At 53.8% G+C, this 23,816-nt stretch overlaps 1 protein-coding gene across 7 annotated transcripts in view; it reads left to right on the top strand.

Moving 5' to 3' along the window:
* UROC1 (urocanate hydratase 1) overlaps window positions 1–23,816 on the top strand; it is a 52,609-nt gene that overhangs the window by 16,671 nt on the left and 12,122 nt on the right. For 6 of the 7 annotated variants that reach the window (XM_070238407.1, XM_001492922.5, XM_070238404.1 and 3 more), the window contains 15 exons: window positions 558–651; window positions 1,597–1,656; window positions 1,994–2,122; window positions 2,258–2,319; window positions 6,690–6,756; window positions 6,843–6,986; window positions 8,030–8,118; window positions 10,028–10,090; window positions 10,389–10,568; window positions 10,897–10,994; window positions 11,721–11,793; window positions 13,207–13,328; window positions 14,859–14,929; window positions 17,895–17,993; window positions 19,656–19,755. In XM_070238407.1, coding sequence (XP_070094508.1) covers window positions 558–651; window positions 1,597–1,656; window positions 1,994–2,122; window positions 2,258–2,319; window positions 6,690–6,756; window positions 6,843–6,986; window positions 8,030–8,118; window positions 10,028–10,090; window positions 10,389–10,568; window positions 10,897–10,994; window positions 11,721–11,793; window positions 13,207–13,328; window positions 14,859–14,929; window positions 17,895–17,993; window positions 19,656–19,755 — 1,451 coding nt within the window. The remainder of the gene's footprint in view (window positions 1–557; window positions 652–1,596; window positions 1,657–1,993; window positions 2,123–2,257; window positions 2,320–6,689; window positions 6,757–6,842; window positions 6,987–8,029; window positions 8,119–10,027; window positions 10,091–10,388; window positions 10,569–10,896; window positions 10,995–11,720; window positions 11,794–13,206; window positions 13,329–14,858; window positions 14,930–17,894; window positions 17,994–19,655; window positions 19,756–23,816) is intronic. The other variant, XM_070238410.1, reaches the window with a different exon arrangement.

The following is a 23,816-nucleotide window of genomic DNA, read 5'->3' as shown; positions in this document are numbered from 1 at the left end:
GCTGCTGCCCCTGCCCAGGGGTCACACGCTGAGCACCGTTGGTCTTGAATGTGCCAGAGGCCAGACTTGTCTGACACTACCCAGGGACTGTTGTCCTCCCCATAAAGCAGGAGCCGTGTCCCCTCATTCCTGTCAGGGTCTGCTGGCCTGCACCTGCTCTGGAATCAGTGCCCAGGAACCCTGGTGACATGAAGAAAAGAAGGAATAAGTAAACTCTGCCCAGGGTAGAGGCTTCTGGAAAGCAGCCATCAGCTTTGCCTCAAAGTCAGCTTTCTCCCAGTTGGAGCCTGCCAAGTAGGAAGGAAGGGTGGCCCAGGTGGGCTCGGGCCCTACTCCCCACCCCTAGAAGGGGGAGCACAAAGCCCAGCATGAGCCCCTTGGTAGCTTGGAACCACCTCCTGCTAGGAGCTTCTTGGCGACTTGTGCAGGACGCAGGTCTGGCTGTCCACTCCTGTGTGGCCAGGTGCTGGGTTGTGGCCAGTGTGGGCCTGAGCTCTGCCAGAGGGAAGCCTGGTGCGCTCCCATCCTCACGCCTGGCCACTGGCCTCCCCTTGCAGGGCCTACCCAGTTGAGCAGTACCCCTGCCGGACGAGAGCCGCTGCGGCCATCATGCACATGATCATGAACAACCTGGACCCTGCCGTGGCCCAGGTAACGGCTGGGGGAGCCAAGGCCTGGGGGCCAGCGCTGTCCAATAGAAACATGATGTGACCCGCACATGTAATTCCTTTAAGATTTGTACTTAGAAATAATGATCGATTCACAGGACGTTGTAAAGATAGTGCAGAGAGGACCACATACCCCCTCCCAGCTTCCCTCAGTGGTACATCTTCCATCTCTATAGCAGAGCGTCGGCACCAGGACGTCAACGTTGGTACAATGACACACGTGTAACTGTAAATTTTCTAATAGCCACATGAAAAAGTAAAAAGAAGCAGATTTAATACTGTATTTTGTTTATCCCGATATATTCAAAATATTATCATTTTAACATGTAATCGATAAAAAAATTATTGACATATTTCACAATCTTCTTTCCTACTAAGTCTTTGAAATCAGGGGTGTATTTTACACTTAGAGCATATCAAACGAGCCGTGGCTCAAGGGCTTGATAGCCACACGTGGACATGGCCGCACATGCCTGTCACAGGCATCCTCGAGAGCCGGTCTGTGCACCGGATGCCCACATCTGAGAAAGGATAGCCTCTGCGGGAGTGAGTCCCAGGGTCATACTTGAGGGCAATACATCCCTGGAATCTGGCCACTGTGCCTCATGGTCAGAGCTTCTGCAGCCCTGGCCGTGGCCCCGGAACCTGGTCACAGAGTCCTGACATTGACCCCAGGATGAGTTCCCAAAGTGACCTCAGACCCAGCTCTGACCCTCACCCCAAGCCACGCCCTTACCCCACAGATGGGCCAGTCTTCCGACAGAGGCCTCTGTCCCTGGGTCTCGTCCCCTCTGGCTTCTCCCCCTGCCCCCCCCCCCCAACTCCTTCTTCAGGGGCTGTGGGCCACCGTGCCCTGTTGAGCCCAGTGCAGGGATGGGGGCCCTCCCTTCCCAGGCCCTCAGCTCAGACAACACTGCGTCTTCTCCAGTTTCCCCAGGAGCTCGTGACCTATGGAGGAAATGGGCAGGTGTTCGGCAACTGGGCTCAGGTATGCTGGCCTGGCCCTCACTCCCAGGCCTTTCCCCCAACCACGTCCTCTGCCTGGAAGGAGCTTACAAACTCACAGCTCAGGACTCAGGTCTCTGCCCCCCGGATGCCTGAGATGCCATCACTGGAGCCTCTTTGGGGATGTTGAAGGTCCTGCGGGCAGGAGTGGCATTACTGGGGGCCCCAGGAGCCGCTGGAGTGCAATGGAGACCTGGAGGGACAGAGGCACCAGGGGGGACTCCCAGGGCTTGTGGGGGCCTCTGGGCCTGGTTGGTGACTTGAGGCCTGTTGTGGGGCCCCCACTAACAGAGCCCTCTGTGCTTTGCTCTCCTCTGCAGTTCTGGCTGACGATGTCCTACTTGTCACAGATGACAGAGGAGCAGACCCTGGTCATGTACAGTGGGCATCCGCTGGGCCTCTTTCCGAGCAGCCCTGGTGCCCCTCGGCTGGTCATCACCAATGGGATGGTGGGTCTCGGGGCAGCTGGGCACAGAGCCTGCCCGGGGGCAGCGGGGAGAACCGGGTGTTCCTGACACTTGCTCAGCCGTCGTTTCCTAGGGCTCTGTGCTGCCCCAGCCCTCGGCTCCGTCCCTGTCTTCCAGGTCATTCCCAACTACTCCTCCAGGACAGAGTATGACAAGCTCTTTGCCATGGGGGTTACAATGTAAGTCGCTATTTCAGTTTATACTATGCCGTTTCCACCTTAGCCGTCGTTGACCTTAAAAGCAGAAGAGCCACTCATTTTGCCAGCTAAATGAGTTTATTCAGGGATAGCAGAAGAATTGTAACTCAGGACGTGCAAACTATGGCAAAATCATAGGCAAGTCCAGAGAACAAAGGAGAGGGACTTGCTTTTATAGAGGAAAGGGGGAAGTTGGGAGGGGCTGTTTTGAACAAAAGTCCCCTGGAGGAGAGAGAGCGTTCAGGGTGGTGACAGCTGCTTAGCGGCTGGGCTGTTGCTGGGCAGGGGGGGTCTCCCCTCCTCCTGCTGGCATGGTGACTGACCTGCTGCTTCCTCCCGGAGCTGTGCGAGAAGCTGCGACAGCCCGTGTGTGCACCAGAGCTCCCCCTTCAGGGCTTCCTGGCCTCACTTTGAAGGAGATTTTCCTTTATTCATTTCACGCCATGCTTCATTATAAAACAATGTAGCAATGCTAAATACAATTTTCAAAACCACTTCCAATCACAGCACTGGAGCACAATTTCATATTTACGTGTTCCCTACTAGTTTTCATGGATATGCTTACAATTTTTATATACTTGTAAGCAAGTGAACATACAGTTTGAATCCTTTTCTCCAATATTTTATTATGAATAATTTCAAACATGCAAAAAATTGAAAGAATTTACAGTGAACACCAAGATTCTGTGATTAACACACTACTCAACTCACTTTATCCCATGTTTATCTTTCTATCTGTCCTCCCATCTATCCCTCCAACTTGGTTTTTGATGCTTCTCAAAGTAAGATGCAAATATTATGGCCTGGAATTCCATATGTGTTTATATTTTTTCTTTTGAGGTGAAATTTATATGTAATAAATGTACACCTCTTATGTGCACCATTCAATGAGTTCTAACCAATGCGCGCACCTGTGCAGCTCGAACCCTGTCAAGGTGCAGAGCACTACCGTTTTATGTTGTGCAATCAATGCATGCTCCAGACTGAGAATTTGTCCCTCCAACATTGTAAAAGGAGCTACAATGAAGGGAAATCCTCTCCTACCCTGGATTCCCCAGTTCACAGTGACTCCTGTGTCTGCACGCATTTCTCGTGTGTGTGGGTGCAGGTTTAGGTAATGAACCCGTCATCAGTGCCCTCGGCACTGGCCCTTCTGCTTTGACCTCACAGCCTGGAGCATGCTCATTTGCGGACAGGTGGTCTAACTTACTCTTGTTTTACCTGTGGTGTCAGCTGCACCATTATTTACTTTATTTAGCCCACTTGCCACCTGATTTGGGTCGTTTCCAGTTCTCTGGGATTATGAATACTACAGTGAGTGTCCTGATTCGTATGTCTTTGTGGCTCTCTGGGAGCGTTGCTCTGAGATAATAACCATGAGTAAAATGTGATCAATTAAGCAGGCCTCAGGCTAATTAGCTTTAGCCTCAGCATTAGCTTCATCGTATAATCATAATAATAGTCACCACTGTGTTGTTCCAGGGTTTATAGATGCCATCACATTTAATCCTCTACACAACCCTCTGAACTAGGTACCCTTATTAACCCATTTTGTGGAGGAAGAAACTGAGGCTCAGAAACCCAGGCACTTTTTTGGTTGGTCATAGTTGTTCCTGTTGCTGTTAATATTATTGTGAGGCCTGAAGACCTCTTCTGTACCAAGAGAAGCAGCCGTGCAGTCAGAGGGTCCACATCCTGGCTCCACTGTTGCCTACTGTGACTTCGGGCAGTTGCTGGACTTCTGCTTCGTAGATTCAGGATGGAGGTTTAAAGAGGGTACAGCTGCAGAGTCACACCTGGTTGGCTGCACCTGAGGGATGACCCAGGTGCTGTTGGCACTTGACTAAAGAAAAGATGCAAATCGCCAGTAGAGACAGGAAAAAGTTTGTCTAAGCAGTCTGAGAACAACTAAATAAAACAAAGCTTTTTCACTCTCAGGCTGACAAAAAATGAAGCTACAGATGGCACCGAGTGCTGGGGAGGCTGTGGGGAAAACGGCAGTCACAGACTGGGGTGGAGTCTAGGTCAGGACAGCAAGGCCACAGGTGGCCAAGAGGGTCACTTCCAGTGACTGGGGTAAAAGTTCAAAATGGAGAAAATTTGTCCCCACAAATTTACTTCCAAGAGTTATCTTGGGAGCAGCATGCAGCAGGTCACAAAGGATTGAGGCAGAAAGAGTTGACGTCAGTTCCCAGCTCTGCCACGTGTCCCTGTATAACACCAGAACACGGGTCCTGGCCGTAAAGAGGGCATGTTGATGCTCCTGTCTCAGAGAATTGTGTGAGAACTAATGAAATGATAAGATAACACCCTTAGCACCGGAGCATGAAGGGGGCCCTTGGGCACTCCGCTCCAGTGGACACAGGCCCACCAGGGAGCACAGCTCTGGCACGGGCTGGGGGTCTGATGGTTTCACCTGCCCCCGATGGAGGTCTGTTATGTTAGCAGTGTTCTCTTACGTTGTGTGATATTCATACCGAACTCAGTACGTTCGTTTCTTGGTGAGTGCAGAGCTGAAAAGCACAACCGAGGCAGAAGTGGGTGAAGGAAAGGTTTATTGCTTTCACAAGCAATGGAGAACACCAGGGACATTTCTCAAAAGCAGTGTCTCCCTGAGCTCAGTGCCAGTAGAGACGTTGTACACAAGAGTTCTGAGGATAACGGGTTTATTTGCTACAACTGTGTAATGACGGTGCTTAACTAGGGCGCCTGTGTAGTGGGTCAGCAGACCCTCATGCACCAAGTGCAAGGTGACACACCATTACAGAGCAAGTTCCAGGCAACTTTTGGACGCTTGCGGCTGGAGCCTTTTGTAGGGGTTTTGCTGCGTTTCTCTGCAAGATGGCAACATCTGTGAGACCGGTACATCAGCTTCTGAAAAACAGCACATTCAGTTTCTCCTTGTCTGGAAAACATTTGACAGACCATCTCAGTTATTGATGAGATTCTCAGTAACCCTTTCTTTGCCTGGCTCCCCCGTCACAGAAGCAGAGGTTCCAAGTGGACCAGTGCCTTGCCTAAGCTTTGGGACAGGCTTGGCATTCAGACACAGACCTGTGAGAATCAGGGTCCACCCTTGATCCAGAAGAGAGGAGGGGCTGGGGAAAGTTGCTGGGGGGCAGGAGCCCAATAGAGAAGAACAGTGAACTTGAAGTTTACAAGGAAGTCAGCGCTCAAGACTCTCCTTACCTCTGCAGTCCTCTGGGAAGGGTGAAACTCAGGCAAGAGCAAAAGGCTGTCATTCCCGTCACACGGCCCAGATTCCAGTGTTGATGGCTGTCAAGTGATGGGAACAGGCACACTCATGCATTGCTGCTCACAATCCCTCTGAATTTGACGGTATCCATTCATATTTTAAATGTTTGCACTGAGGACCCAGGACCCAGTGCTTCCCGTTTCTGGTTTCTACCCTGGACGGCATGGCCCCTGGGCCCGAGGAGGGGGACAGGAGGTCACTCGCTGCAGTGTTGTTCGTTGTCCGTGTAGCAGAGTTGGAGCCATCCCGATGATCAGTAGGGGAAAGAAGAACATTCTGTGGCTCCTGGTGCTGTGTACTGCGAGCCGTGAAGGCAACGAGCAGGATGTGTGTGTGCTGATGTGCAAAGACCCCCACAGGCGTTGTGTTCAGGGGAAAAACAAGCTTCAGAAACAATACCTACAGAATGAGGCCGTTGATGTGAATAATACTAACAATAATAATAACTCCTCACGCCAAACAGCTCTCTGAATGCCGTTCCCACACAGCACAGTGCACACACCTGAAGAGTGTGGCTCGGAGAGCCCTGACAAGTATGCGTAGCTCGCTCCCCCCTGCTGGCGGGCAGGCTCCCCGAGTGAAGGTCCTTGAGTGGACCCCTGCGGAATGTACTCTTTTTAATGTCTGGCTTCTTCGCTCAGCAGGGTGGCACATGGGAGGGCTCCGTTCTTCTTTGCTGGGTGCATTCCATCATGCTCGCTGGGGTTCATCTTCCTCCTCCTGTGATGGGTGCTTCCCCGTCTCAGGGTTGCTGTGAACGATGGTGTGCGCGTCCTTACGTGGGCACAAGCTTGGAAAGTGCAAGTGCCGGTGCTGGGTCAGGTCACACTGAGCGTGCGGTGATGTGGCTAAGTATTCCCCACTGCAATCCTGCCACTGAGACCACAGCTTCTGAGAGAGCGAAACCTGTTTATAGCAGGTCGAGAGGCCAGAGGGCACCAGGAATGGGGACTGTAGCCTTTTCTAAAATGCTTTTTAAGGAGACTGTACTAATGCATTCTGGGGTAACTAAAAATGAGTTTTCGAGCATCCAAAGTGGGTGACGGGGAGAAGCTGGGCCTGGGCTCACCTCGCTGCTTGCCTTCTCTGTGGTCAGGTATGGCCAGATGACAGCGGGCAGCTATTGCTACATCGGTCCCCAGGGAATCGTCCACGGCACAGTGGTGAGACAGGGGCCGCGTCTGGCCGTCGGGGATGGGAGGTGGACATGCTGGGAGTGGACAGTGAGCGCCCCACTCTCTCCCTGCAGCTCACCGTGTTGAATGCCGGGCGTCGGTATCTGGGCACCGAGGACCTGGCCGGGAAGGTCTTTGTCACCTCTGGGCTGGGCGGCATGAGTGGAGCTCAGGCCAAAGCGGCAGTCATCGTGGGGTGCATTGGCGTGATAGCAGAGGTGAGCCAGTAGGAGGGCCGAGTCTGCTTCCCGCCCACCTCCCCCCATCCTCCTTCCAGAGCCACTCACAGCCTCACCCTCTCTTCTCTCACCCCTCCTCAAAGCCTCCCAGGCTGGGTCCCCACCGCAGCACGCCTGCTGCCCTCGATGTGCCCCCACCTTCCCTGGCCTGTTGATGCCCCCATGACACTGACCTTCTGTGGGCACCACTTCCCTTTTCCACCACATCCCTGGAATGTAGGTGGGAGTTAGTAAATGTTTGAAAATAAATGAACACAGACTCCCCCAACTCAGACAGTCCCCATTCGGTGGGGAAGGTGACACGTCGCCGTCTGCTGGGGGCGAGGGCAGGTGGCTTTCCTTCAGGGCTCTCAGCTTTCATTGGTAGTGCCAAGGAGAGGAAGGGAAGCAGGAAGAGGAGGTGAGTGGCTCTGAGGAAAGCCTCTGATACACACCAGTGTGATTTGCTCTTAGTTAATACTAAACCTGTGACATATGTAGCTGTACTTGTTTGGAGCCCATTTGGCTGCAGCTAGCAAAAAACTGAACTAGGCAGCTTACACAAATAGTTTTATTTTTCTCATGTAACCAGCGGTGCTGGCATTGGTTCAGCAGCTCAGTGATGTCAGGGCCAACATCTCTAAATTCTCTTGAGCTTCCTTCATGGATACAAAATGGCTGCTTCAGCCCCAGCCATCCCATCTATATTCAAGACAGGAAGAAGGGAGAAAGGGAAGTGCCAGCTATGGCTGACTCTATTTTAGCAGAAAAATAATGTCTTAGAAATTCCTTCTTTTATGTCATTGGTCAATCTACAAGGGAGGCTGGAAACAGTGGGAAGGACAGTTGTGATTAGCTGGGACATGGTTCATCTCCTGGGACTGAGCACAGTGTCAGTCTGAACAAAATCCAAGTTCTGTTGATAAGGAAGGCAGTGACTGTTAAAAAGTGGTGATCTACATGGGGCCTGGCACCTGCCTAGAGGAGGGTGACACACTCAGGGGTGACTAGTCACTGGGTGGCCCTGTGTCTCATGGTCCCAGGTGGATAGAGCAGCCCTCATGAAACGCCACAAGCAAGGCTGGCTGATGGAGGTAGCCGACAGCTTGGACCACTGCATTCGAAGACTCAGGTACAACAACCGATGTGAGGTCGAAAGTGGGGACCCGGAGGCTGAGCTGTCTCGTGTGGCTGTTCAGTGCCTGACACCCGGCCACCGGTGGGCACCACACCAAGTGATACTCAGGTCGTACAGGAGAAGCATTGGGGGAGGGTCTTCTCCATGTCTGTTTCTTGCTGGTCCGTATTGCCAGTGCGTAGGAAACCCCTGGGTCTGCAGATTTGTGGTGAGACACTGGGTTCCAAGAGATTTTCAGTCACTCTCTTGGTGTTCCCACAGTTCTGCACGATATTCAGCCACAGTTCTGCACAGAATGTGTCCTGTTTCTCCCTGCTGTGGCCTCAGTGCCAGCCCGGACACACCACATAGCATGTGCCCGTCTCACCTGCTGGGGGGCATGAGCCTTTGAATGGTGGAGCTTTTGCTCAGCGGGACCCCTCAGGTTCCTCCCCATTTAGGCTGGGGTGTCTGTGCCACATCAGAGGCAGCGTTTCCCTCCTCGCTGATGTCTCCTGAGGTATTTTAGTGGGAATGGGGGGCAACTGGCTGGGAGCTGCCACCCAGATGCGATTTGTGAAGCGCCCTCTCGGCTCACTTGCTAGCAGACCTGGGTCCCGCGGGGAAGGCCACCGCCGCACAGCCACGCTTAGAACCCGGGGCTTCGAAGGGGGTTTGTATGAAATGTCAAAATGCACACTGAAGACTGGGTACTATTTTGACATAGATCTATCTAAAATATCACTTTGACTACATTGCTCTCAGCTGACTCTTCATCAATTATGGGAGAAATTCCAAACTCCTGGTGTGGCGTCGAAGGGTCCGGCCTCATCTGGCTCCTATGTCTGTTAATGCTGTTTAGCATCCTGAAAACACACACACACTTGCACACTGTCACACACACACACATACATACACATGTACACTCATTCCTACATATGCCCACTTTCACACACATGCACACACACACACATGTACACACATACATACTCAACATGCATACGCTCTCACACACACTTCCAACCGCTCTGATATTTTTGTCATCTCTAAATATCTCTCTTCCATCTGCCTTCTCCCTCTTGTAGCTCACACAAAGTTTGGGCCAGCTTAATTCCTGCTGTCTCTCACACACACAACAAAATCACTTCAAGTCAGTTTAACAAACTGCCTTAAGCAGCCTGTCGTCGCACGTCTGCTCCCTGAGCTGCGGAACACACACTTGGGGATGGAGTGAGGCTCCGGGGCCCCGTCCCTGTGCTGGCCCTGCGGCTGGGATGCAGTCCTCATCCAGCTCGGCACGGTCTGGGGGCCCGCTCACTGCTCTGGGACTCGGTGCCTTTTCCTGCTTCGTCGTCCTTGCGCTCTTGGGAGAGGAGCGTGCCTGGCCTCCTCCGCCAAGCTTGGGCTCAGTCACTTTGCATCTTAAGCAGGTGCCATGCCACCTCATTGACTGCTTTCTGACACCTCTGATACCTGTGACGGCTTTTATATGTTCAAATCTCTTCCCCCAAATATGTTTCACATTTTTGTCCTTTTATTTTTCCAAGTAATGTTTGGAATCATCTTTAATGACATCTACAATTTGAGGATCACCTTGAGTGAGTTCTAGAAAGATCTCCCAGAGCCCTAATAGCAATAGCCCTAGTTCTGTGAATCTCCTCATCGTCCTTGTGCGAGGGTTGTCCCACTGTTGTGTCGGTTCTCCTGTCTGGGGCAGTCGAGACCGTGGCCCTTACAGTCAGCGTCCTCAGATGGCATGCCTCATCAGTGCCTGCACCTCAGGCCCTGCCCTCCACTTGCACACAGTACTTTCGGGGGTCCTCTGGGTTTCCTGTAATCTGGCCAGCTTGGTGCCCCCTGTATGTGGGGGGCAGCTGTGGGCAGGTGTGATGGGAACATCTGTCCTGCTTGTATCCCCTTCTAGGGAAGCAAGGAGAAGGAAGGAGGTGCTCAGCCTTGGTTACCATGGCAATGTGGTGGATCTTTGGTAAGTGGGGGTATGGCATCGGCAGCCTAGAGGACCCCAGGTGAACCTCCCCCTCTGGCCAAGGTCTTCAGGGCGGCCAGTACTCCTGGGACACAAAGCTTCAAGTGTCAGTTCACGGCAGCTTCTCTGCCCGGCCCGGCAGTCTCCCCAGCAGAATTCTTTGTTGGGGGGATGCAGGATTAGCCTCAGCTTGCTGCAGGTCTTGTGGGCTGCAAAATGTGCTGCAGGCCAGAGGGTGCCCGCCCCTGCCCCCAGCAGGTGCCACCTGGGAATCACCACCCACCCTGCATCTCCCCAGGGAGCGCCTGGTCCACGAACTGGATACCACAGGGGAGCTCTTGGTGGACTTGGGTTCAGACCAGACGTCCTGCCACAACCCGTTCAATGGCGGCTACTACCCTGTGCAGCTGGGCTTCACAGAGGCCCAGAGCCTCCTGGCCTCCAACCCAGCTGCATTCAAGGCCCTGGTCCAGGAAAGGTGCGCTGGCCGTGGGCTGCTCAGGGGGTGGGTGTGGGCCTGGGGTACGGGCGCAGAGTCGGGGAAGCACGCACGGCCGGCAGGAGCTTTTGGACTGAGCATTTCTGGCCTCCACCTGGTTCTCCAGCGGCCAGCTGTGTGGCCTTGGGCAAGACCCTTAATCCCTCTGAGCCTCTGTTTCCACCTCTGTCAGACGAGGTGGAAGTCAGCAGAACTGCCTGAGCTCCATGGGGTGGGGCTCTGGGATGACAGAGGTGGGACAGAGAGGGCCAGCTCTCAGAGCCTCACTGGTGGGCAGAGCTGACCACTGGCCACCGGTCTGTTGCAGCCTGAGGAGGCAAGTCTCAGCCATCAACAGGCTGGCCAAGGAGAACTTCTTCTTCTGGGACTATGGCAACGCCTTCCTCTTGGAGGCCCAGAGAGCAGGTGAGAGGAGAATTGAGGCTGGGTGAGGGGGCCCCAGCCTCCCTGGCTGGGAGGGGCCAAGATGCTGGCACTGGGCAAGCTGCCCTCTCTCCAGCCAGGTGTGGCTGGTACGTGCCTGGGGGAGGCGGGGACCACGGCATGCAGGTTCCACTGTGCCCCTGCCCAGGCCTTCTGGAAGCTGGCCCCGCTAAGTCTTTGGCCTCACTGGGCCTTGGTTTCTCTATTTGCTTTAAGAACAACGGAAAGCACCATGGGCAGAGCAGGTGCGATGCTTGGGTATAAGGAAAAAAGTGCAAGAAAATGCACTTTTACTGTTCCGTGATGGAAACTTCTTTCTGTAAAACAGGTGAATCATTCATGGAGGGTAAAGTTCAAAAGGTACAAAAGATAGACAGTGGGAAGTCTCCCTCCCGGCCTGTGTCTGGCACCAGCTCCCTCCTGGAGTCTTTGGCCTCTGGAGTGCCTGTGTGGATGCGAGGCAGATGGAGGGGCAGAGGCAGCCATGCCCCGTGCAGTGTGCACAGAGGGCAGCGTGCCCTTGCTCTCTCTCTCCTCCTTATACCTCGACAGAGATGGGTGGTGCTTCCCTGTCGGGACAGGGTGCTCCGTGGTCCTTCCTCAGGCCTTTGTTAAATCACCCTCTGGATGGTGGCATATGTCCTACCTTGGGGGGCCTGCCAGCCCTCGGCCCCTCCAGGTGATTCTGGGCGGGGCCTCTGTCCACAGGAGCCGACGTGGAGAAGAAAGGCGCCCGTAAGACAGAATTCCGCTACCCCTCGTATGTCCAGCACATCATGGGGTAGGTGATGGGGCCCCTCCCAGCATCCTGGGCCTGGACATTCGGGTCGGGCAAGCCACCCCCTCTGACCACAGCTGGGGTCGTGCACTAAGGCCTTTGCTCAGCAGTAGAGTGGCCACCACACCAGGTCACAGGGCTTCCACCACAAAATGCAGGTGAAGAGAAGCTGAAACCCTCAGTGACCTGGTACAGGGCCTCAGGGAGAGAGCAAGGAGGCTGGGGGCGCCAGCCGAGGTCACTTCCTGGTGAACACCCCAACCTCTGTGTACCTTGAGTGCTGCATCCACATTGCTGCCCATCTCGTGGCCACAGCCGCAGGCTCCGAGCAGGCAGCTGGCGGCTCAGTCCATGAAGGCCAAGACTTTGAAGCCTGTGTGCCCCCCTGGCCTCTCGGGCAGGTCTGGAGAGACCAGCGGCCCAGGACACGGAGGGAGGAGTGGGCAGTGCCCAAGGGGCTGGGCTGAGGGTGGAGGTGTCAACGCCAAGCCAAGCAACCTAGGCTTAAGCAACACAGACGCGCAGGGGGCAGGGGGGAAGGGGGCGGAGGGGGAGGTGGGGGGTCGGCAGCTTCACGATGCTGTTGGAAGGTTGGCCAGCCCTCGCATGCACCAGGTGGGCAAGAGGGCGGGAGGGAGGGAGACCAAAACGCCTCCTTCTCAGGCTCACTGGGGGTGGGGAGGCAGAGCCATGTGGGCGCCAGCCACAGGGGCAGGGGCAGCTGGGGTGTCTCTGAGGAGGGAGGCAGGAAGGTAGCCTGCAAGGGGGCTGGTGAGCATGGGAGGCCAGGGACGCCCAGGCTGCTGCACCCTCTGCTCGAGGTCCCCTGGAAGGCCAGGTCCCCTGGGAAGGTCAGGTCCCTGAGAGGGTCAGGCCCCTGGGAAGGTCAGGTTCCCCGGGAAGGTCAGTCCCCTGGGAAGGCCAGGTCCCCACTTTCACTTTTCTCCCAACTATTTAGTTTTACTTGACTGATTTTTAGGTTGTCTGTAACAGCAGTTTAAGGACATTTCTGCTCGTGTCCCAGGTCCCTGCTCCGGCAGCTAGAGATGGTGCAGCTCTGAGATGGGGGGCAGAGGGCTAGAGGGAAAGGGAACACTGAGGGGGCTGAGGGGGGCACTGAGGTCACGAAGGGGCTAAGGGGAGGGAGGGGGCCTGTGGCAGGCAGGGCCTCCGCAGCTTCCTGTCCAATAAATGGCTTAGGGACTTCCAGTAACAATTCTAGATGTGGAAGCTCCCACTTCACTACACATGCCCACATGCTACGCACCCCAGCACACGCCCACTTCACACACAGCCTTCACCCCACTCAGTTCTGGAGCATCTGCTGGCCTCCCCTCCCTGGATCGTGGTGAGCCTGGCCAGGGGGTGCAACCAGCTTGGGAAGCCCCAGAGTGATAAGGCACTTTGTCTTTGCAGGGACATATTCTCCCAAGGATTCGGGCCTTTCCGCTGGGTATGCACGTCAGGGGACCCCCAGGACCTGGCGGTCACGGACCAGCTGGCTGTGTCTGTGCTGGAGGCGGCCATTGCTGGCGGAGGTAGGGCTGTGGGCTGGGAGGTGCTTTTGGCAGCCAGCAGTGCAGGCGGTTGTCCTTGCCCCTCTCCACCCCCCGACTTCTCCGCTGTCCCCTGCCTGTGGGCGCAGGAGCATGCAGCCTCAGGGGGGTGCCACCAGTGGTGCTTCTGGGTCTTTGCGGCTGCTCTCTGTGCCCCGTCTGTGCCGTGGCCTTCACTGCCCCCAGCCCCCTCCGCTTTCCTCGCCAGGGCTCGTCCAGTGCATCTCTGGTTTCTCTGACATGGAACGCTGGCTCTGCGTCCGCATGGGGACGGCAGTGGCGGGCCACGTCCGCCTGCCCCCTCGGTTAGCCGCGGTCCCTTCTCGTGGGGTGGGTTTGCCATGTCTCTGATCCGGGGAGGGGAGAGGCGCTTCCTGGGGGACGCTTCCTCGCCGTCAGGGCTCCTGCTGGCTCGCTGCAGCTCTGCCTCGGTCCAGGAGGCTTCTCTCCCTGTCTCTGTGCGGGTCGGCCAGCCTTTGCTGTCATTTTACATCCCCAGGGGCCATTTTTGCATCCAGGTGCCTTGGGCCGGGGGTCAGGGCTGCGGAGCCAGGCTGGGGGGTGCGGGGGAGGAGCTGGCGGGGCGCCTCTGGGCAGGAGGGAAGTGGCCTTTGCTTGGAAATCTGGTCAGAGGCCTCGCAAGTTTCCTGGTGTTAGAACCGCTGCACGGCCCTCGGCAGGTGGTGGCGGGTGGCCAGCGGCCGCCCTCCGGCAGGGTCCTCTGCGCCGGGCACATGCTCCCGGAGTGGCTGCTCTCGAGGGGGCTCCACTGGAGCAGCAGCAGTGTTTCCACCAGGCAGGAACCTTGTAGCACAGGTCCTGGTATAAGAGAGTAAAGGAATTAAGATGTGACGACTTGTGAGCGTTACCTTCATTTTTAATAAAAGCTTTTTAAAGTGTAAGTTTATTTAGTTGAAATTTTAACCACTGGCTCACACAATTCCTGAAGGTTTAATGCCTGCTCTCCTCCCCCGTGCCCTCCGTTCCTTAGCCGACTGGCTGGTCTTACTGAGATAAGCCAAGCTCCTTCCCACCTCAGGGCCTTTACACTTGCTATTCCCTCTGCCTTGAATGCTGTTCCCTCAGATCTTCATGTAGCCGATTTCTCCTTAGCATTTAGGACGTCGCTTGACTGTCACCTCCTCAGAGAGGCCTTTGGTCCCCTTCCCCCCATGCTAGTGACGCCCTCACTGCACTCTTATCTTCTTCATGACCCATGGAAGTCTTTGTTCCCAGTGCCTGGCGCATGGTAGGCCCTCGATAGCTGTTTGTGGAGGGAATGAGGGTACCAGTCAGTGCATTAATTCACGTGACCGTGGGCATCGCTGGGTCCAGGAGGCGAATGGCCTGGTGTGGTGCTGGGGATGGGGTCTCCCTGACCCACTGTCCGGGCTCCAGTGATGGGTGCAGAACAGGTGGCTGCGCCAAGCAGCCTGCGAGAGGGAGGGTCTGCGCCCCCCGCCACGGGGCGGAGGCCCCTGTGCCATGCCATCCCTCCCTCTCCCCTTGCAGTGAACCCGGCGGTGAGGCTGCAGTATGTGGACAACATCCGCTGGATCCGGGAGGCCGCCAGGCACCAGCTGGTGAGGGCTCAGCCTTGGGGGAGGCAGGGCTGGGCCCCCGGAGAGGGTGTCTACACGTCCCATGAGACTGCTTAGGCGGCAGCCCCATCAGCCTCATAGGAGGTGGCAGCAGCCACCTCGCCACGGGGCCACTGGACAAAGAAGCCCAGGGCCTTTCAGAAGGTGGCCTGGGGCTCTGGGGCAGCGACCAGGGTCAGTTAGGTCGTTCTTCACGCAGTTACTCCACAAATAGTGCTCTCTCAAGAGGTGGCCCCTGCAGGACCCTGGAGCCAGGCCTCCTGGCCTCTCAGCTGTGTGACCTGGGGTGAGTGGCTCAGCCTCTCTGAGCCTCCCACCTCATCTGTGCAATGAGATGCTGTGATGGCACATGCACTCTGGCTGTGGGGGTGAGCTTGGAGCAGGCCCTCTGTGGCAGTTGGTGCATCAGGCACAGCCGGGGCCCGGGTTGGGCAGACAGGCGTGCCTGCTGCTTCATTTCTGTGGCTGTGAGTGTGCGCATGAATCAGGGTGACGTGGGCTGGAGGCTGCTGTGTACAGACCAGGCAGAAAGGTGTCTCTGAGGAGCTGACTCGTGGGTTCAGGTCTCAATGCTGGGGTTTGGGGAGTCAGGAAGCAGCTGTGTGACTGGCACCAGAGGCAGAGGGACCAGCCAAGTCACAGCCCTGAGGTGGCAGCGGGCTTGCTGTACCAGAACGAGAAACGGGCTTGTGGCTCACACATGTTCGGCAACAGAACCCAGTAGCCCGACGCTGCCACCACGTCTGGACTAGTGGCTCCTTGGCTGGGCCCTGGGCTGGGAGGGGACTGCCTTGAGCACTGCCCCCTTTCCTGGGCTTCTGTGCTCCAACAGCATCCACCCAAATGGCTGTCCTCCTCGCCCCCTGCCTCGCACGTGTGTTTCAGCCGCAAAACCCCTGTGCCAACGGTGTTTCTGTGGCCAGCCCAGTCGGAGACGCCCAAGGCCCCGGCTGCCGACTTGAGGGCTTGGGGCCCAGGGAGGAGGACGCGGCTGGTCCAGAGCAGGGCCTGGAGGGGAGAGCAGCACCCTGCCTTGTGGGCGGGGCTCCAGCTCCCGGAAGAAGGGCTGCCAGGTGGTCGTGCCAGGTGGCTATGCGGTCAGGGCTTGTGCCGTGGCCAGCTGGGCACTGCCGCGAGGGCCATAAGCAGGTCTCTGTCCTTGTGTCTAAGTTCATTTATTCAGAGATTGGGTTCTCCTGCTTGTTTCATGTTGCTCTTTCTCTTGTGAAAAATGGTCATCGCAGAAGGTCATCCTTTGTACAAATTTTAGTTGAGTTTCTTTAATGTATGCTCTTGCCAAAGCTGCAATCCTGTGTCAGTTCCTCCTCAGTTTTCTTTTTCTGGATTGAAGAAATCTGAGAATTTCTGCAGTGCTGAGGTATAGTATGGTTTTTCCAAAAAGGGCCTGAGGCCGCTGGTGTGAGTACACTAGGGCCGTGGGAGAGAAAGGCACGAGGAAGTAAGCAGCAGCCGGCTGACCGCTGACGACGTGGCGGGGACCAAGCTCTCGCTTCAGGCTGCTGGTCAGGCGCAAGGCTGGCTCCACCACGCTCCTGCCTCCTCACCCCTTCCTGCACCAGCTGGCCAGGCAGCTGAGGGAAGCACCTGCAACCTTTTTGGAGAATCCAGGGTTTCTGAGCCTCAGCACTACTGACATTTGGGACCAGATAATTCTTTTTTTTTTTTTTTCAAACGTGGTAAAATAATATTAACATAAAATTTACCATCGTACCCATTTTTAAGGTACAGCTCAGTGGCATTAAGTACATTTACATTCTGTGCAGCCATCACTGCCGTCCATCCTCAGAACGCTTCCATCTTCCCCAGCTGAAGCTCATCCCCATTAAACACCAACTCCCCACCCCCTCCCCAGCCCCTGGCAGCCCCCATTCTACTTTCTGTCTCTATGGATTTGATTTCTCTAGGGGCCTCACGTAAGTGGAATCATACGGTATTTGTCCTCTTGTGACTGGTTTATATCATTTAGCATAATGTCCTCAAGGTCCATCCGCGTTGTCGCAGGTGTCAGAATCTCCCTCCTTTTTCAGGCTGAATCATATTCCGTTGTATGGACAGGCCACTTTGTGTTTATGCATTTATCCATTGATGGACACTTGGGTTGCTCCCGCCTGTTGGCTGCTGTGAATAATGCTGCTATGGACGTGGTGTACAGATGTCTCTTCGAGTCCCTGGGGGCTGGATAATTCTTTGTCATGGGGGCCTTTGTAGGATGTTGAGCAGCATCCCTGTCCATGCCAGCAGCACCCAGATGTGTCTCCAGTCATTGCCAGATGCCGTTCTGGTTGAGGACCGTTGTGCTGCACAGTGACTCCTTTTCATTTGCTGAAGCCTTTCTTTCTTGGGAGCTGTGCCTCGCCCTCCAGGAGTGCTGTGTCCTGGTGGTTGAGTGCGTAGGTGCTCAGCCCTGCCACCTCCCGGCTGGGTGACTCTGGGCTGGTTGCTCTGCCCCTCTGGGCCCCAGTTTCCTCACCTGTAAAATGGAGCCTACCATGAGGGTAACAGCATCTTCCTCATAACGCTCACAAATGCGTGAGTGTAAGTTCCTGGAGTTGTGCCGGGTGCAGCCATCAGTGCACTAGGTGGTGTTGCTGTTACTATTATTGGAAGGGCACGCAGGGTGATGCTCATAGTAGGATGTGGCTCAGGGTCTCAGAGGCCCCTCCGGGGCTTAGCCCTTGAGGTGAAGGACCACAGAGGGACGCCGGGGGCCCAGACTGCACGTGAACATGCGGGCGATTGGCGTGGCTGCCTGGTGGGCTGGATGTGAGGCCTTGCCTCAGGCCCACGGATTGTAGAGCCACCATGCACCTCGGGGGCCTCCAGGACCTTCCTAGGGGTGGCCATCTGGCTGCTGGTGGGACATGTCACTCAAGTCTCCCCCCGTGTCACAGGTCACCGAGGTGCCTCTTCTTCCCTCTCTCCGCAGGTGGTGGGCTCCCAGGCAAGGATCCTGTACTCTGACCAGAAAGGCCGTGTGGCCATTGCCGTGGCCTTTAACCAAGGCATCGCCAGTGGGAAGATCAAGGTGACGTGCCCTGTGCTGCTGGTGGGAGGCCTCCCTTAGGCTCCTTCTTGTCAGTGCCAGCCCTGCCTTGGGGCCCCAGCTCTGTGTGTGTCAGGTGGGGAGCGGGTACCTGGGGGCCAGGAGTGATGAGGCCTGTCCTCAGACCCAGGCTCTGACACTGTTTCCTGCTGTGTGATCTTGGGCAAGTCAGGTGCCCCCTCTGAGCCTCAGTTTCCCTCTTCTGTGAAAGGAAAATAACCGTAACCTCAGATCATGGGTGTGAGGATTAAATGAGTCAGTCCACACAAGTATTTCATATATCTTTGCTGAATTATCTTTTTCAAATCATAACAGGCTTCCCGAGCTTTTCTCCATTTTCCTCCGAGTCAGCCTGGCCCACCTTGGGGTGCGTGGAGCTCCAGGCACACTTGTTCAGGGCCTCTCACTCTTGTGCCTCCTGCCTGAGTTCTTGCTGGCATCCCTCTGTTTGCAAGGACCAGGAGTAGTAATGATCAGATGTGAAAAGGAAGTCATGACGGATGACTGTGAAGGCTGTCCCTGTGGCCCCGGGTGGCACTGGCGGCAAGGACAGCAGCCCCAGCCTTTCTCAGGGAGCACCAGCAGCGTGCACGGCTGCTGGGCGCTTCCTGAAAGCCCGGGTGCTTGTGTGGATGGCTGGCACAGCGTGGCTGGAACAGCCTTCCAGGCAGGCTTCCATCCAGGCTGCAGTCGGCTGGTTGGCCCAGAGAGCTGAATGAATGAATGAATTCATTCATTCAACAGTGCTTGATTGAGCACCTCCTCTGTGCCAGTCTTGTTCTAAGCACGAGGGACAAAGTGGCAGAGAACAGGATAGACAGGGTCCCCACTCAGCGTATCTACTCGTAGTGAGGGGAAACTGATGATGCACAACTGGTGGTATAAATTCAGAGTTTCAGGTGGTGATGGACATATGAAGAAAATGAACTGAGGTGACAAGGTGGGGGTGATGGGGTGAGGGTGAGGGGTGACCTTCGAGGGGTGACTTTCAAGGGGTGCTCAGGATAGGCCTTTCTGAGTTGCTGATGTAGAGCTGAGGCCTGACTATCCAGAAGGTGCCAGAACACCAGGTGCAGGTATTTCCAGGGCAAAGGTGAAGAGGCGGGAGCAACCTTGGCCTGTCCAAGGAAAGGAGAGTAGGACCTCTTAATTCAGAGTGGGGGGAGATCCCCTTTCAGTGGGATACCTCCTCCTACATGGGGATCCCGTGAAATTCAGGGAACCCCGACACCCAGTGGTGTCACAGACTCAGGGCCACGCTGTCCGAGGGGAGAGCTCGACATAGGGAGCCCGTCCTCTCACCAACTCTGTGACGCTGGGCAAGTTTCTGACTCTCTCTGGCCCTCAGTCTTCCTTTCTATAGAACGGGCATGATAACTCCTCTGGAGCGCTTGTTGAGAAGACGCAATGAGCAACACATGCGTAGTACGTGGGTGCTCATGTGCATATGGAAAGCATCAAAATCAGCAGAATCTATTCGTAAATATAGAAAGGCATCGGGGATGTCTGCGCTTCCTCTTGCTAAAGAAAGTCTATTTTCCAGGGGAAGGGCTTTTGGTGTGGCCTGACCCTTGACCTCTGCCCTCCACTGGGCAGCCATGGTGGACACTGTTGGCTGACATCTCATATCCTTCCACACTGCAGGCGCCGGTGGTCCTGAGCCGAGACCACCATGACGTGAGTGGCACAGACAGCCCCTTTAGGGAGACCTCCAACATTTACGATGGCTCTGCCTTCTGTGCAGGTGAGGAAGACAAAAAATTTAAAAAAAAAATTGTTAATATTGGATTTGGATTTTATTTAAAAATCACCTGATCCATTCAGTCAGTCATGATTTTGCAGAAAATGTGCTGGCGTCTAGAGGCCTGCGTGGGTCAGCAGCCCAGGACAGAGGGCTGTGGGACATGGAGCTTCTGCTTTTGAAACTGGGCCAGCGTCAGCCAAATGGGGACAGTTAGGTGCCCTAGACTTGAGTGTGCTTCTGGCCCTGGCACTTGCTGGGTGATCTTCAGCAAGGTGTTTAGTCTCTGAACCCCAATTTCCTCATCCAAATAGAAATAACAATAGTACCCGCCTCAAAGCGTTGTTATGAGAATGAAATGAGTTAATCCATGTGCAGCCTTACATCAGTGTCCCGCAGCCAGCGTTCAGTGAAGGCCAGCTGCCACTGCTGCTGCCACTGCTGCCGCTGCCACAACCACTCTACAGGCGACCTCAGATGTGTCGTGGGTTTGGTTCCAGAACACCACAATAAAGCGAGTCACACAAATATTTTGGTTTCCCAGTGCATATAAAAGTCCTATTTACACAATGCTAGAGTCTCTTAATAGAAATATGTCTGAAAAAAACAATGTACATACCCTAATTAAAAAAGACTTTATTGCTGCAAAATGCTAACCATCATCTGAGCCTTCAGCGAGTAATAAGCTTTTTGCTGATGGAGGGTCTTGCCTTGACCTTGATGGCTGCTGACTGAGCAGGCCGGTGGTTGCTGGAGCGGGGGGTGGTGGTTGTGGCAACTTCCTAAAGTAAGACGACAATGAAGTTTGCGGCACTGACTGACTCTTCGTTTCATGAACGATTTCTCTGCAGTGTGCGGTGCTGTTTGATGGCATCCTACCCACAGCAGAACTTCTTTCAAAATGGGAGTCAACCCTCTCAAACCCTGCTGCCACTTTATCGACTGAGTTTATGTAAATTCTAAATCCTTGTCCTTTCAACAGTCTTCCCAGCGTCTTCCCCAGGAGCAGATTCCATCTCAAGAAACCCCTTTCTCTGCTCATCCACAAGGAGCAGCTCCTCATCCGTTAGAGTTTGACCATGAGATTGCAGCACTCAGTCCCATCTTCAGGCTCCACATCTAATTCCAGTTCTCTTGCTGTTTCCACCACATCTGCAGTGACTTCCTCCACTGACGTCTTGAGCCCTCAAAGTCGTCCATGAGGGCTGGAGTCACCTTCCTCCAAACTCCCGTTCATGTTGATATTTTTGACCTCTCCCCATGAATCACAAATGTTCCTAATGGTGAACACTTTCCAGAAAGTTTTCAATTTACTTTGCCCAGATCCATCAGAGGAATCATTATCTATGGCAGCCATAGCCTTACAAAATGTATTTCTCAAATAGTAAGACTTGAAAGTTGAAGTTACTCCTTGGTCCATGGGCTGCAGAACGGATATTGTATGAGCAGGCATGAAAACAACAGTAATCTTACTGTGTGTCTCCATCAGAGCTCTTGGGTGACCAAGCGAACTATCAACAAGCAGTAGTATTTCAAAAAGAATCTTTTTTTTCTGAGTAGCAGGTCTCAACAGTGGGCTTAACATATTCAGTAAACCATGTTGTAGGGAGACGTGCTGCCATCCAGGCTTCGTTGTTCCATTTATAGAGCACAGGCTCTATAAAGTTCCATTTATAGAGTAGATTTAGCATAATTCCTGAGGGCCCTGGGATTTTTGGAATGATAAATGAGCACTATAGCCAGCCTTTTGTTCTAGTGGCTAAGATTTGGTGCTCTCCCTTATGTGGCCTGGGTATGTTTCCCGGTCAGGGAACCACACCATCCATCTGTTGGCTGTCATATTGTGGCAGCTGTGTGTTGCTGAAAGCTGTGCCACTGGGATTTCAAATACCAACAGGGTCACCCATGGTGGACAGTTTTCAGTGGAGCTTCCAGACTAGGAAGAAGGACCTGGCCATCCACTTCCGAAAAAATTGGCTCTGAAAACCCTGTGAATAGCAGTGGAGCATTGTCTGATCCAGCACCGGAAGATGAGAGGATGGTGCACAAAAGACCAGGCATGGTTCCACTTTGCTGTACACAGGGTCACTGGGAGTCAGAATCGACTCGAGGGCACTAACAAAAAAAGGGAGCATTGGCTTCAACTTAAAGTCGCCAGCTGCATTAGCCCCCAACAAGAGAGTCAGCCTGTCCTTTGAAGCTTTGAAGCCAGGCAGTGACTCCTCTCTAGCTGTGAACGTCCTAGATGGCATCCTCTTCCAATATGAGGCTGTTGTGTCTCTATCGCACACGTGTTGTTCAGCGTAGCCACCTGCATTAATATCTTACTTAGATCTTCCGGGTAACTTGCTGCGGCGTCTACATCAGCACGTGCTGCTTCGCCTTTTGTGTTATGGGCACAGCTTCTCTCCTTAAACCTCGTGGACCAGCCTCCGCTGGCTGGTTCTTCAAATTTTCTTCTGCAGCTTCCTCCTCTCTCAGCCTTCAGAGAATTGAAGAGAGTCAGGGCCTGGCTCTGGGTTAGGCTTTGGCTTAAGGGAATGTTGTGGCTGGTTTGGTCTTCTGTCCAGACCACTCACACTTTCTCCGTGTCAGCAATAAGGCTGTCTTGCTTTCCTATCATTCGTGTTCACTGGAGCAGCACTTTTAATTTCCTTCCAGAACTTTTCCTTTGCATTCACAGCAGGCTGACTGTTTGGTGCAAGAGGCCCAGCTTTCAGCCCATCCCAGCTTTCAACATGCCTTCCTCATGAAGCTCAGTCACTTCTAGGTTTCAATTTAAGGTGAGAGACGTGCCACTCTTCCTTTCACTTGAACACTCAGAGGCCATTGTAGGGCTGTTAATTGGCCTCATTTCAATATTGTTGTGTCTCAAGAAATAGGGAGCCCCAAGGAGGAGGAGAGAGAAGGGAAAAGGCTGGTCAGTGGAGCCATCAGAACACACACAACGGTTATCAATTAAGTTCGCTGTCTTATATGAGCGTGGTTGGTGGTGCCCCAGACAATACAATAGTAACATCAAAGATCACTGATCGCAAATCACCATAACAAATATAATAATAATGAAATGTCTGAAATATCACGAGAATTAGCAAAATGTGACACAGATACAAAGTGAGCAAATGCTGTTGGAAAAATGGCTCTAACAGACCTGCTCAACTCAGGGTTGCCACAAACCTTCAATTTGTAAAAAACACAATCTGCAAAGTGCAATAAAATGAAGTATACCTGTAATTATTATAATCATCACAGAGACTAGCAGGTTTAGTTCTGGGGTAGCTTTCTCATTCCCAGCACATGAGGGCTGCTTCCATTATGGATGGGATCCCAAAGGAAGCAAGTAGACACTCAGGAACACCATCTGCATCACTTTATCAAGGAATTGGTCCATTTCATCTAAGTTTTTAAATTTATAGATATATAGTTGTATCGCTTTATTACCTTTTTCTTATGTACTTTTTTTTCCTTTTGGTGAGGAAGATTGGCCCTGAACTAACATCTGTGTCAATCTTCCTCTTTTTTGCTTGAGGAAGATTGGCCCTGAGCTAACATCTGTGCCAGTCTTCCTCTAGTTTATGTGGAATGCCACCACGGCATGGCTTGACAAGCAGAGTTTAGGTCCACGCCCAGGATCTGAACCTGCGAACCTGGGCCACCAAAGCAGAGTACCCAAACTTAACCACTATGCCACCAGGCTAGCCTCACCTTTATTATCTTTTTAATGTCTGTGGGTTCAGTTGTGATGTCCCATTTTTCATTCTGTTTTTTTTTTTAAATTCTTCTCCCCAAAGCCCCCCAGTATAATTGTAGATTCTAGTTGTGAGTGCCTCTGGTTGTGCTATGTGGGACGCTGCCTCATCGTGGCCTGATGAGTGGTGCCATGTCTGCGCCCAGGATTCGAACTGGTGAAACCCTGGGCCGCCGAAGTGGAGCACACGAACTTAACCACTTGGCCACAGGGCTGGCCCCTCATTCTTGATATTGGTCATTTGTGTCTTCTCTCTTTTTCCTTGGTCAGTCTGGTTAGAAGTTTATCATTTTTATTGGTCTTTCAGAAAAGAAGT

Source organism: Equus caballus, chromosome 16 (genome assembly GCF_041296265.1).
Source record: "Equus caballus isolate H_3958 breed thoroughbred chromosome 16, TB-T2T, whole genome shotgun sequence".
Taxonomy (NCBI): Eukaryota; Metazoa; Chordata; class Mammalia; order Perissodactyla; family Equidae; genus Equus; species Equus caballus.
This window is presented reverse-complemented; position numbering and strand designations above follow the sequence as displayed.